The sequence below is a fragment of the Panthera uncia genome (assembly GCF_023721935.1).
Source record: "Panthera uncia isolate 11264 chromosome B2 unlocalized genomic scaffold, Puncia_PCG_1.0 HiC_scaffold_25, whole genome shotgun sequence".
Taxonomy (NCBI): Eukaryota; Metazoa; Chordata; class Mammalia; order Carnivora; family Felidae; genus Panthera; species Panthera uncia.
The window spans coordinates 17635563-17650490 of record NW_026057581.1 but is presented as its reverse complement, the minus strand read 5'-3'; the positions used below and the strand labels follow the sequence as shown (position 1 = coordinate 17650490).

Below are 14928 nucleotides of genomic sequence, written 5' to 3'. Positions count from 1 at the left end.
AAACCAGCAGAAGACAGGAAATAATAAAGATTAAAGCAGAAATTAATGCTATCAAAACCACAAAAACAGTAGAACAGATCAATGAACCCAGCCAGAAGCTGGTTCTTTGAAAGAATTAACAAAATTGATAAACCACTAGCCAGTTTGATCAAGAAGAAAAAGGAAAGGACCCAAAGAAGTAAAATCAAGAATGAAAGAGGAGAAATCACAACCAACACAACAGAAATAAAAACAATAATAAGAGAATATTATGAGCAATTATATGCCAACAAAATGGGCAGTCTGGAAGAAATGGACAAATTTATAGAAACATATTCACTACCAAAACTGAAAAAGGAAGAAATAGAAAATTTGAACAGACCCATAACCAGTAAGGAAATCGAATTAGTAATCAAAAATCTGCCAAAAAACAAGAGTCCAGGGCCAGATGACTTTCCAGGGGAATTCTACCAAACATTTAAGGAAGAGTTGAAACTGTTCCAAAAAATAGAAATGGAAGGAAAACTTCCAAGCTCTTTCTATGAAGCCAGCATTACCCTGATTCCAAAACCAGACAGAGACCCCACTAAAAAGGAAAACTATAGACCAATTTCCCTGATGAACATGGATGCAAAAATCCTCAACAAGATATTAGCCAACCGGATCCAACAATACATTAAAAAAATTATTCACCACAACCAAGTGGGGTTTATACCTGGGATGCAGGGCTAGTTCAATATCTGCAAAACAGTTAACGTGATTCATCACATCAATAAAAGAAAGGACAAGAACCATCTGATCCTCTCAATAGATGCAGAGAAAACATTTGACAAAATACAGCATCCTTTCTTGATAAAAACCCTCAAGAAAGTAGGGATAGAAGGATCATACCTCGAGATGATAAAAGCCATATACAAGCGACCCAACGCTAAGACAGGGTTTTCCACTCTCACCACTGTTATTCAACATAGTATTGGAAGTCTTAGCCTCTGCAATCAGACAACACAAAGAAATAAAAGACATCCAAATCAGCCAGGAGAAGGTCAAACTTTCGCTCTTCGCAGATGACATGATACTCTGTATGGAAAACCCAAAAGATTCCACCAAAAAACTGCTAGAACTGATTCATGAATTCAGCAAAGTTGCAGGATATAAAATCAATGCACAGAAATTGGTTGCATTCCTGTACACCAACAATGAAGTGACAGAAAGAGAAATCAAGGAATCGATCCCATTTACAGTTGCACCAAAAACCATAAAACACCTAGGAATAAATCTAACCAAAGAGGTGAAAAATCTATACACCGAAAACTATAGAAAGCTGGTGAAATAAATTGAAGAAGATACAAAGAAATGGAAAAAGATTCCATGTTCCTGGATAGAAAGAACAAATATTGTTAAAATGTTGATACTACCCAAAGCAATCTACATATTCAACACGATCCCTATCAAAGTAACACCAGCATTCTTCACAGAGCTAGAACAAATAATCCTAAAATTTGTATGGAACCAGAAAAGACCCCAAATAGCCAAAGCAATCTTGAAAAAGAAAACCAAAGCAGGAGGCGTCACAATCCCAGACTTATACTACAAAGCTGTAACCATCAAGACATTATGGTACTGGCAGAAGAACAGACACTCAGATCAATGGTGTAGAATAGAGAACCCAGAAATGGACCCACAAACGTATGGGCAACTAACCTTTGACAAAGCAGGAAAGGATATCCAATGGAATAAGGACAGTCTCTTCAGCAAGTGGTGCTGGGAAAACTGGACAGCGACATGCAGAAGAATGAACCTGGACCAGTTTCTTATACCATACACAAAAATAAACTCAAAGTAGATGAAAGACCTCAATGTAAGACAGGAAGCCATCAAAATCCTCGAGGAGAAAGCAGGCAAAAACCTCTTGGATCTTGCCCGCAACAATTTCTTACTCAACACGTCTCTGGAGGCAAGGGAAACAAAAGCAAAAATGAACTACTGGGACCTCATCAAAATAAAAATCTTCTGCACAGCGAAGGAAACAATCAGCAAAACTAAAAGGCAACTGACAGAATGGGAGAAGATATTTGCAAATGACATATCAGATAAAGAGTTGGTATCCAAAATGTACAAAGAACTTATCAAACTCAACACCCAAAAAACAAATAATCCAGTGAAGAAATGGGCAAAAGACATGAATAGACACTTCTCCAAAGAAGACATCCAGATGGCCAACTGACACATGAAAAAATGCTCAACATCACTCATCATCAGGGAAACACAAATCAAAACCACAATGAGACAGTTGCCAGAATGGCAACATTAACAACTCAGGCAACAACAGATGTTGGCGAGGGTGCAGAGAAAGAGAATCTCTTTTGCATCGTTGGTGGGAATGCAAGCTGGTGCAGCCACTCTGGAAAACAGTATGGAGGTTCCTCAAAAAACTAAAAATAGAACTACCCTAGGACCCAGCAATTGCACTACTAGGCATTTATCCAAGGGATACAGGTGTGCTGTTTTGAAGGGACACATGCACCCCCATGTTTATAGCAGCACTATCAACAATAGCCAAAGTATGGAAAGAACCCGAATATCCATAGATGGATGAATGGATAAAGAAGATGTGGTTTATATATACAATGGAGTATTACTCAGCAATCAAAAAGAATGAAATCTTGCCATTTGCAACTACGTGGATAGAACTGGAGGGTATTATGCTAAGTGAAATTAGTCAGTCAGAGAAAGACAAAAATCATATGATTTACTCATATGAGGACTTTAAGAGACAAAACAGATGAACATAAGGGAAGGGAAACAAAAATAATATAAAAACAGGGAGGGGGACAACAGAAGAGACTCATAAATATGGAGAACAAACTGAGGATTGCTGGAGGGGTTGTGGGAAGGGGGATGGGCTAAATGGGGAAGGGGCATTAAGGAATCTACTGAAATCATTGCTTCACTATATACTAACTAATTTGGATGTAAATTGTAAAAAATAAAAGATAAAGTCAAATCAAAAAAAAAAAAAATTTCCCTTCCTCTCTGGTCCTGAGCTGTTGGCATGACATCAAGCTTGTGTGCCTGACTGTCTCTTACTTGGAATTAACCCTTTCTTAGGAGTCATCTTACTTTTTTCTTAAGTGGAAATGCAATAAATGAGCTGGCCAAATGGCAGCTAAGAAAAGCTTAGCAACGTTTGAATTTAATATGGAATTTCATTGATAGAGTATAACTCTTTAATCTGATGGCTAGAAAGTATTTTTTAAATTTCCACCCAATATTTAAAGGAAACTAGGTTTTTAAAAAATGGCATTTCTGTCCAACTGCTAAGATATTGACCAAATCACTGACCTATCAGAAAACCTAAACTTCTGTATCAGTTTTGTCACTAAAAGCTATGTTCATTTTGGGCTCCTTTAAACCACAAATCCTCAGACATGCACTGAGTCCTAGACTGAACATACTTGAATCAGCTAAACTGGGATTCTACACACACACACACACACACACACACACACACTGAGTGGTTCTCTGCCACTCTCCCTCTTCAATGACTATTTGGGGGGGGGGGTGGTCAAGGGGCAGAGAGGGAGAGAGATAAAGAATCCCAAGCAGGCTCCACAATGTCAGCACAGAGCCCAATGTGGGGCTCGATCCCACTACCTGAGATCATGACCCGAGTTGAAATCAAGGGTTGGACACTAAACCAACTGAGCCACCCAGGTGCCCCCTTTGCAAGTACTATAATTCTGAATTTCCACGGGCTCATCATCATCAGATCAGTGCATAGCTGGCAATGAGCAGAGAGGATGAGCTGGGATTGGAAAAGCAGTCCACACACACAAAGCACAAGTTCTGGGCATGATGGAACAGAGGACATGTGACCAAAAAAAATCCCATAATTCTTACTAATGCTTTTTTGTTAAGCATCTAAAAGGTGGAAATATACTGATATTTACTTATGGGATGATAATTTATGCTCATTGTAATAATACCGTGGGGGAAATATCTAATTACCCTCTTGCCTAAGTAATCACATGGGTAGATCATGTAAAATTTTCTTTTTTTAATATTAACAAGAAACACTGTGTTCTATAATATCTCAAGTTTCTAAAATCACATATTTCTTCTTCATTCACCGACCGTAAAATTGTACATTTCATTCGCAATTGAATCTTTTTTTGGAGGGTCTCTCAAAGGCAGGCAAACAGGGTGGGTTTGAATAGAGATGTAGCAAATAATTTGTTTCTTTCTTTTTTTAATTTTTAAAATTATTGATTTATTTATTTATTTTTGAGAGAGCCAGAGACAGTGTGAGCAGGCGAGGGGCAGAGAGAAAGGAGAAAGAGAATCCCAAGCAGGCTCCCTGCTGTCAGAGCAGAGCCTGACACAGAGCTTGAACTCATGAAACTGTGAGATCATGATCTGAGCCAAAACTCAGAGTCAGACGCTTACCAGACTGAGCCACCCAGGCACCCTGCAAATAATTTTTTTTCTAAATGTTGACCATGTTCCAGAAGACAGATGGTATAACCCTTACCTATGTAATGTCTGGCTGATTGTGTCAGGATGATAATAAATCATTTCTGGATTTTCCATCTAAAGTTTCTTCTTTTTGTTCCTTCCACTCTGCTCTCTCTACCTTTGAGTCACAAAATTTTCTCTCTCCTTCCATCTTCCAGAACCAGGCCAACTAACTGTCACTCATGACAATTACTACCTTCTATCTCCCAGATATGGGGAGAGCCCCATAGTGGCAGGTCTCAACCCACGCTGTCCATCAAAATGCCTTGTAGAAAACTTGGAATGTAAACCTACCCAACAACCATCCTGAAGGTTATGACTGCCAAAGAGTCTCTCACTTCTAGATAATTCTTATATAGCCAGGGTTGATAAACACTAACAGAGGAACATAAATTCCATTTTTAGGCATATGTAAAAGTGATAAAGCAATATATGTTTACCTAAGCAATTATACTCTTCTTGTGGAAACTCCTACATACAAAACCAGCATCAAGGAAGTTGGCCTTTGGTATAGGCCTTCTTTAAAATCATGGAGAAGCTACTATTTCCTGGCACGCAGAACTCACTCAGCCTATGTCCGGGAATACCCTTTGTGTTCAGACTTCTTTAATATCATAGAACTGATATTAGAAACAACAAGTACAATTGAGACCATGTTGGGAATATTATATTGTGGGTCAATATTGGTTAAGCGGCATTTGGGGTGTTGGGATGTTACAGCTCTCTAAGAGTTCTTGAAAATCTACCATGCAGATTTGCACAGCTAAACTTCCAGAAGTAGTTAGCTACAATCACATTGCTTAGTACGAGACACCAGCCACATACACCTATGGAGTACTTGAAATAAGGCTAGCCCACGTTGGATTTGTTGTCAATGTAAAACACACACAGATTTCAAAGACTTCATACCCCCCCAAAAAGTGAAGTATCTTTAAATGTTTATATTGATTATAACTTGAAATAATAATATTTGTAGATATTTGTAGCTATTGTTTTAAATAAAATGTATTATTAAAATTAGTTCACTAGTTTCTTTTCATTAATGTGAACTATTAGAAAATGTAAGGTTATGTGTGTGGCTCGCATTATATTTCTACTTTATAACACTTACCCATAATTACTTCCGCCCCAACACTTATCACAAATGTCATCCTTTTCATAGACCTCATCCTATCCTCTCTCACCAACACTTACTGTACCATAAATGTAATTATTCTCCATGACTGGCTTTATTCAGCTTCTAACAGCCAAGCCATCAAGTTGGTACTCCACCTCTGAATATTCATCAAAAAACTTAAAATTCAAGGTTTCCACGTAGGCTTCTAGTCTTCTGGGATCACGGAGAATAAGAATTCCTACTGAAAAAACCTGAACACCTCTGTTGAATATAAATTTGTAAAACAAAACAAAACAAAACAAAAGCCTGCTCCAGCCTTCATTTGTGCTAAGGGACACACCTCTCTCTTGCGGTGAAACACCCTAGCTCCATAAGAAAGACTAATTTCCCACCACAGGAACCAAAGACCTAAAAAAAAATCTTTGCACTGAAGGTACCAGAAGTTTTCCTTCAGAGTCCGGGGTTGAACAAGAAGAAGCCAGACGAATGCCATGGGTCCCTAAGTCTCCTTCATGCTGCTGAACATCTGTCGCTCTGCCAGAATTTTCTTTGCCAGCTTGGGAGGTCGCTGATCTTGAATGTCTGACCCAGCTCTAGAGTCTCCCTTCTGAATATGTCAGCAACCTCTCAAGATGTTGTCTTGATCTTCCTGCACAATGCCCTGTGGCATGTCCCATAAAAAAAAAAAAAAGAGGGAAGGTATATGGCAGTGGGGTGAGATGCGGAGATCACGGAGTCAAACAAGACTTGGCTTAAATCCCTTATTCCACCATTTATTCTCTTTCTTACTTCAGTCAGGTTAAAACCTAGATTTCCTCGTCTATAAAATGAGGAGAGTAATAAAATACACTGGATGTAGACTCTACCGGTTGGATACAATATACATTCACGAACCCCCCAATTGCAGCTGGAAACTTGACTCCCAGGTAACAACATTTTCCGGTCTCTGTGACTAGACTTGTCAGGTGACCGGTTTCCAGCAAGAGGGTTATAAACAGAAACAATACATGTAATTCTGGGTCTGTGACCTTCAGCTTCCTTCCCAGAGCTTGGAACATGGAGCTGATATCAAATCATGTTGGATCATGCAGATGGGAACAAGCTTAAGGAATCCAAAGCAATGAAACAGAAGGTACTAGAGCCAGTCTAAGCCTCTGTTATTGAGGCTTCTATTGCATTAACTGATATGTATCCTAATATGCCCAAGGAAGTACAAAATGAGAGAAGAGAGTGCACAGAAAATGCTTAGCATAGTGACTAACTGATACTAAGCACTTGCAAACGGAGGCTTTTATTTTCATAAGCGATAGCCCTACATCTAGCTACTTTTTACAAACTTCCAGAAAAATGCACACAGACACATGCAAGGAGAATAAGCCAAGCCAAATTCACTGATTAGAACACGCATGATACGACGTAGAATGCAGAAATCTAGAGGCCGGTAGAATTTCCCCCGAGCCTTAGGAATCAAAATTGGTACAATAAATGCTCTGTATACCGTGCTAACCCATGGGGATCTGGATTGCCTGCTCTGTACAGGTGGAAATCACGATGAGGCTGCTAAGTGGGACCAGCAGAGAAACACATCTGTGCCAGCTCATGCTTCATTACTTCAGACAGCTCCCTTTCAAAAAGCTATCTGGTCATTCAATTCTGATGTCTTTTGTCCTGTTCGATGGATGAAGACGAGAGCAAAGACAGCAAGTTTTAATGACTTCCTTCTCGATAGGTACAGAATAAACAATCTTTCCCTCTTGGCAGCAAAGAGGCCCAAGCTTAGAAGAAGAGCTGTCTCTCTCTCTCTCTCTAGGAGTCCACCATCTTGTATCAGCCCGATGCTAAGTATGTACGCATTCCCCTTGCTTGGGCAGAATCTTTTAAATAGTTAACTATTGGAAATAGCCCTATGCCAGAAAACGGAGGAAACTGTGGGTGAATGTGGATTCCTGCAGATAAATCCTAACTACTAAGGCATGCTTTCTGCATTTAGCAGATGTTAAGTGAAGCTCCTAGCACAGATGTCTCAACCTATAGAGAAACCGTCCTTTTCCAAAGGAAGGGGCCATTGAGGTCTTAAGGCCCCAGAGTGAGAGGCCCGCATCGTTTACGAACACACTGGCACAATGGCATCCTATAAATGGGAGTGTCAGCATTTCATCCCCTATCTGCCCCAGAGTGTGATGTCCTGAGATTGAACCCGTTCCATCTCAGCACCCCGAGACAGGACTGGATTCACTGCTCAGCAACCTTCACATATGAGATTATGGCCTGCATACCAATGGCAAAACAGATCCTACGTGTGCCCTCCGCGTGGCATCCAGAGCCTCTCAGGAAGCCTGTGCAGACACGCTGGGATGGAATGCCTGATGCCGGCTCCAGGATGCCCAGGTTGGATCAGAAGCACGGCAACTGTCAGCGAGTATGAAGATAATCAGGACTGAAGTCACACCTTTTGGTTCAGCAGAGGCCAGCAGCCTGAATTTTTGTTGGTGAGCTGCAAGGGTACGATCCAGCGTGTCACGTCTAATAACTTTCCTGTCTGAAGTTTGATGTGCTAAGAGATCCGGGCTGCTCACGTTAAAAGCTGGGTTCCCAATGCCTTCCGTAGCCTCTCTATCTTCTTTAACTAGAGCAAAACAAGGAGGTCAGAAGATCATTCTAAAGCAAAATGTATTCCAATGACAAGCAGAAAATTCCTCCCAGTAATTCTTGTGCGGAAAGACTCAAGTGTATCATCCTCAAATGTCACCAAAACAGAATTAGGTTAAAATTAACTCTTAAAAAAAAAAAGAATAAATGATTAAAATAATTACAAATTGCACCCTGACAAGCAAGAGCAAAATTTCGCCCACAGCCATTTGTCTGTAATTAGTTAATTAATCCTTACACAAATTATGAGCAATAACTCATCAAGCAAGGCTCACCCATCAGAAATTCAGCCGACTTGGATTTCTTCTGCTTAGTTTGCTTCAGAGCCTTCTGCCGAAACTTCTGGAGGGAAATTGTTAAATGAATAAATTAGCTAAAGAATGAAGATCATCATTTATGATCCACAACTAACACAGGATTTTAAATATGGGATGGCATTGAAATGTCATTTAATTTACATCTCTCCTAAAGGGGTCAAACACTAATTGAACAACAGAAGTGGAAGAATTAAATAAAAGAGGATAAGAAAAGTTAATACAAATGCCAAATGAAGGTCACGTTCAAATACTTTGTTTTTATCATTTTTAATTAATGCAAAGGGCCCTCAACAAATTAAGGACACTAGCCAATTTGCACAGAGAAGCTTGCACTGCAGGATTGACAGGAATTCGGACAGTGCTATGATGCCATTTCATTTCGGCGAGATAGAATGATCTTGTAGAAAACGTGCTCAGCGTTGGTGCTTGTTTGTGTCCATATTTGTTTTAAACCGCTAAGTTCCAGCGTGTGAATTAATTCCTTCTTGAAATCTAACCAGGGATAAATCTGATCCAAAATTTCAGCAAAAGTCAAAATGATGTGAAATGCCAAGAGTTTCATAGTCTCCTGGGACTTACACAAATTTCATAAAATGCCACCTCACTGAAAACCAGAATTCATTACGTGACTGGGAAAGCCATTAATATGAGAATGCATAATAAATGTTCAAAAATGAAAATGAATAGCCAGAAATATTATTAGAGTCCTCAGACTCCTACAAGTTCCAAATGAATCCTTGATAACTGTCAGACTAAATTTTAAAAATATCCATGGTGGAAATGCTCAAGTTTCAGATTAAATTATAAAATTTAGGTTAGCCTAAGCCAAAGAGCCAGAAAGATAAAGCATGTAGAAATGAGCAAGCCACGGTTACATGTAAAGGTGGCGTATCAGACAACGCATTAAATCAAGTTTCTGATGACTGGATTCAGAATAACAAAATGTCGTGTCCATTTTACAGCCCTGTGTCATTGCTTTTACCAGATCTCCTGGAGCTTCTAACATTGCCATTTTGTGTTACAGTGTTTAGAAAAAACCTGACTTCTTTTTAAAAACCTCTTTCCTTATTCTTATAAATACCATAAAACAATTAAATCGTAATACAACAGGTTGCATAAATAGCCTGGTATCATAAAAGCATGTTAAAGATTTAGGAGCAAATAGTCCACGTAGCCAACCCAAATGCAGGACCTGTTTTTCTGAGAATCTCCTCTTTGAAACATAAGGCAAATAGTGTGCGATAGGTTTAAAACAAAATGTATTTAACGTGACTGTAAACGAAATCAAGGAAAAACATGTACTCCAGAGATCTTTTTTCTAAAAAGGTGGTGAAGAGAGCCCCGCAGGGGGAAAAATCACAATCCCCCCCACCAAAAAAAAATTGCTAGTATTTCGAGATTTTCTTTTAAAGGAAATGCATAATAACTCTTATTTAGAGAAAAGTCCAATAATTGTAAAGACTTTTTTCTTGCTTTCAGGAATTCTGATATTTCTTTTTAACGTCCGCTGTCAAAGTAGCGTGATGTATTCTGTGCAACTGCTCTATTTAAAAGATAAAAATAGCATCACAACCTGATAGAAATCCTAAGATGTGTAGTATTAGGGTCGAGTATGAAAATGTACAAGAGACATCTGAATCACAAGAGACAATACATTTCACTAATTTACATCCCTTCTCAACTTTTAAATTAAACGCAGAAGACGAAAGGCACTAAAAACTCGGTAAACTTTTACAAACAGTAGTTCAGAACTGCAAGACTGTTCCCACATTTAGGAAGACAGGGGGTGAAGTATGATTTTTTTTTTCACAGCCTCCATCTAAAGTGGCAGCAGATAGGAGTCTTCTTGACGTGGTTCAGTAACCCTGCGACTTCAACTCCTTTCAGATCCAGTTAAACACGCTTTTAAGTAGATGGATGTGGCCTATTAATAGACCTCATTTCCTTACTAAGGGCTTCAAATGAAATGATGTGCTTTCTCTCGAATGTTTAAAAAGGTCTCAAAGATATTTTTTTTTCACGAGTTCACATATTTAAAAGGAAGGCCAAGTCTGATTGTACACACCAGAGATAAATTCTTGGAGGGGATTAGCAAGTGAGGGATTGTATTTTGTGACCTCTTTACTACTAACACATGTTCGAGAGGAAACGGGCAGTGATTTCCCAGTTCTCTCCTTGGCCAATTCCTTTCCGCTTTCCTCTCTACACATGGGCACCTTTAAAGGGGGTAAATTGCACCTTCAACTACCCCACCTCGATTCAGATGCCCTCCTTCCTGATGAGATTTTCTCTCCTCAGCTCCTGCAAACAAATCCTTTGCTTCTATTTCACATTAATGCCTTCATTCTTTGCCACTGGTTAAGTTAGCTTATTTATGGAACTTTTTATTATTTTTAATAAGCTCACATCAACCTATTAAATATGTATATGGCATTTCAAAAATTAAATCGAGAAACAAAATTTGATCATCAGTACCTTCCTGCTTCTCACTGATACCTACTTAGTCCTGAAGAAAAGCAGAATGTTTAGAAATCTTGACCAAACCAACACAGATAGGCCTGATGTCTTTTTTTTTTTCCGCCCTTTACGTTGCTATTTCATTGCGATAACCTAACTCTACATCAAATCAAAGCAAGCAGTTTCTGGGAACACGTTTATTTTGCGTGTGTGCTTAAATAGTGCTGAATCCGGTCTTTCAAACATTTTTTGTTAAGGTTATCCCCCTAAATATGGAATACGTACTGTGGAAGAAAGCAAGAAATACTTTGTGATTTGAACAGAGGGGAAAAGAAAAAAAGAAGGAAAAAAAAAAAAAAAACCTGCCTGGAATTGGTAAGATCTGACATTGTTTTGGACAATACACATCCTCTTCGTCCAAAAAAACAACAAATGCCTTTTCATGCAACATGGTCAACTTGAAAAAATAATAATTGTAATAATACCGCGACAGAGTCGAGAACACGAACAACAACAAACTCATTTATAACCAGTGGCGAGCCAAACGTAGGAAGTTTTTAAAAGAATGTGATTGTCGTCGGGAGGAATGGGGTCCCCCCCAGCGCAGCGCTCAGCTCGGCTTGCAGTCCAAGCCATGGCTGAGGGGCGCGGCCAGCCTGGTGGGCACAGACCAGCAAGAAAGTGAATACTGCATACTGCACAGATCATCGCTCGGTTCAGGGCAGTCAGATTGCATCTGGGATCAACCGATCGTGCGTGATGAAACCGTCAGCCCTCATTTGTGTCTAGCTGTTTTCCTCTGTCCGGCTGTAAACAAGGCCGGCTGGGGGTTGTCGGCCTCCCTTCGCGTGCGCGGGGAGACCTCACAGTCAGACCTCGCCAGGGGCCTCTGCGCGCACCAAACAGTTCCATCTTCCGGACAGCGGTTCCAGAGCACGACCGGCAAGTCACAATGTGAGGCCACTTAGGAATGACAGAGTCAGGGCCTCCTTTCAGAAACATGCCTTAGATTCCTACACATTCTGGCAGGGCACGTCTCTTCCATGAAATTAATTTAGGTGTTCCTGACATGAACAACTGTGTTTTTTCATTGTTGTTGTTTTGTTTTGTTTTGTTTTGTGTTTTCCAGCAGACTAGCTCAGCAGATTCATCTTGTTGGGGAGGAGGGAGTGGTGGAGATTGTTTTAGTTGTTTCACTGCTGTGGGGCTTTGCTTGGATCAGCCAGAAAACAAAACCAAAAAAAAAAAAAAAAAAAATAGACATGGATAGAAATACTGTCGATCTGGTCCACCTCCAGGAACCTAATCATGCCTGAATTGCTGGGAGGAGTGTAATGATGGTAAACAGGAACAGGTATGTTGGCTTCTGTTCTCATCCACTTGGGCCACATTGTTGCCTTTACAATAAAGCAAAAGACTGTCTTGAAGGAATGGCATCTCAATCATAAAAAGCAGGGGCTGTCATTGAAGCCATTTTCCTGGGCAAGTGGCATAAAGGTAACATTTAGTATTCACTACACTGAGTTCTCCTAGCCAGCTGGTCGGTCCCTGTTAAGACTTTCATTTATGCAGCTTGAGCTGGAACCCTTTTTGTTCTCCCGGTCTATTACTTTGTCTATTTAAGGGATAACAGCCAAAGTGAAACAGCTTGCAATTTGCACCTGTCTGCTCTGAACATTCCATGTTGGATTATATAGAGAGCAAACTCTTCATTGCTAATGAGAACAAGACTGGGTAAGGCTGAATGCAATTTTGTTGGGGGACCTAGAGGATATTTTAGTGGGCTTTCTCCCCTTTTCTAAATAATTTGATAGGGACCACCATATTCTCGTGTTTTAGAATTCCTAGAGTGAAAAAAAATGCAACTCAGAAAAAATGCAGTGAAGTTGTGTATTCTTTAAAGGAAAATTTAAATGTCATGTAACTAAGAATTAAATCAGCATTCAATTGTCTCAGATGAGAGAGAAAAACTTTAAACGCTAGGTTATTTCCAAATTGTTGTAAGCACAAAATACCTAGAGAGACCCTTAATTTATAAAATTGGCCATGAAAAAAAAAAAAGTTGATAAAAAAAATTAGGGGATGTTACAGGAGAAGGACTGGTTTGGGAAATAATATTGACTGTCTGAAAGTGAACCAACGCTCTCTGCTTGTATTATCTTTGAACTTTTAATTGACTGGATGGAAAATAAAAATTCAAATGACTGAGTTCCAAATCATACCTAGATAGATGTATATGTGATATCATCATGCAAATCACAGAGCACATTCTCCACAAATGCAAAAGTGCCAGCCCATGATTCTCTCCAACCTTTTCTGGAAGTCCTCTGCAGCCCCCTTAGCTCTGAGGAGTTATATCAGTGAGCCACCATCTATTTTTAAAGAATGTAAATTAAGTGAAAGAACTTGAAGTAAGGCTTATGACATATTCCCAAACCTTGTGGATATTTTTTTTTAAAAATCATAATAATAATGTTCAGATAATTTTCCAAAATATCCTTGAAGACTATCCAAAATTTAGTAAAATCTATATATGTATAAATTAAATATATACATGCACATATATACACATACACAGAATATATACTGAATATATATGAGAACAATGTAATATGCTGAATATATATAAACTATATATATTATATATATATATATATCCACACACAGACATATATATATATATATATATATAGAATATATATTGAAAATATATTGAAACAGAATAACAGGATATATATATATACATAATATGTGTGTGTATAGATAGATAGATAGATAGATAGATATATTTGTGTGACATTTGGATTCCAGAAATCCCTCACATTGGCACCTTCTGTTACAGTGCTAACTGCTACGGCAACAAGCTTAATGAAGCCAAGGTGGTCACAAATATTGTCTCACTCGTAACTTCTATAGTTTACTGTGGCTGCTGGCCCACATCTTGCCTGACAGATAATGTCCCAGCTCGTCAGCGATGGACCCTCTCACGCGACTTTAGGAGTCCTGTCAGCCATGGCCGAGTCTGGTCAGGTCAAAGGGTTGAGCCATGTGTAATTCAGAACAGAGGAGGTCCCACGGTCTCGCCACAAAAACAATTACGCTACTTATTTCGCTCTAGCCCTTGCCCCAAACTCACAAGCCTCACATTTTCAGGGCAGTCAACCTAATTCTGCCCCTGGGCGATAAGCCACATGAAAATATGTGCTGCTGTGTTTATAAATCTAATCAAAAATAGAAACAGTGGACGGGCTCAGTGAGGTCCTATTATGGATCATGGGAATCCCTGGAAATTCTGAAGGCACTTTTGTTTGACTTCCGTAGACTCTCTTTTGCTATTACATTGTCTGCTACACTTCGTTAATCATCCTCTTTACTCGTGAGTGCTACCAAGGAGGCTAAATTTCTGCTCACTCCTCCTGTACTTTTCAAGTCCATGGATGATATTATGAAAAATAAAGCTTGAAAGGCTGCTTTTAAAGGAAAAAATCAGAAGAGGGAACTACGGTTATAGCCATCTTACCTCTCTATCCATGTTCTCGGCCCCTTGCCCTTGGCGATGCACAGATTTAAATCAAGTCCCCCTAAAAAAGACAAATAATATTTAAAAAGTAGAATAGGGGCGCCTGGGTGGCTCAGTCAGTTGGGCGTCCGACTTCAGCTCAGGTCATGATCTCGTGGTCCGTGAGACCGAGCCCCGCGTGGGGCTCTGAGCTGACGGCTCGGAGCCTGGAGCCTGCTTCCGATTCTGTGTCTCCCTCTCTCTGGCCCTCCCCCCCTCACACTCTGTCTCACTCTCTCTCTCGAAAATAAGTAAACATTAAAAAGAAAAAATATTTTTTTTAAGTAAAATAAATTGGTCTGACCAGGAGGGATATGAAGCAATTTGGGGCTGGA

At 39.5% G+C, this 14928-nt stretch overlaps 1 protein-coding gene across 1 annotated transcript in view; it reads right to left on the bottom strand.

Annotated features, from left to right (window-relative positions):
* LOC125939481 (uncharacterized) overlaps positions 1-14566 on the bottom strand; it is a 225910-nt gene extending 211344 nt beyond the window's left edge. The window contains exons 1-3 of the mRNA XM_049654940.1: positions 14555-14566; positions 8536-8602; positions 8061-8237 (exon numbers count right to left, since the gene is read on the bottom strand). Of these exons, the coding sequence (XP_049510897.1) occupies positions 8061-8237; positions 8536-8602; positions 14555-14566 (256 nt within the window). The remainder of the gene's footprint in view (positions 1-8060; positions 8238-8535; positions 8603-14554) is intronic.
* Positions 14567-14928: the final 362 nt, after the last annotated feature.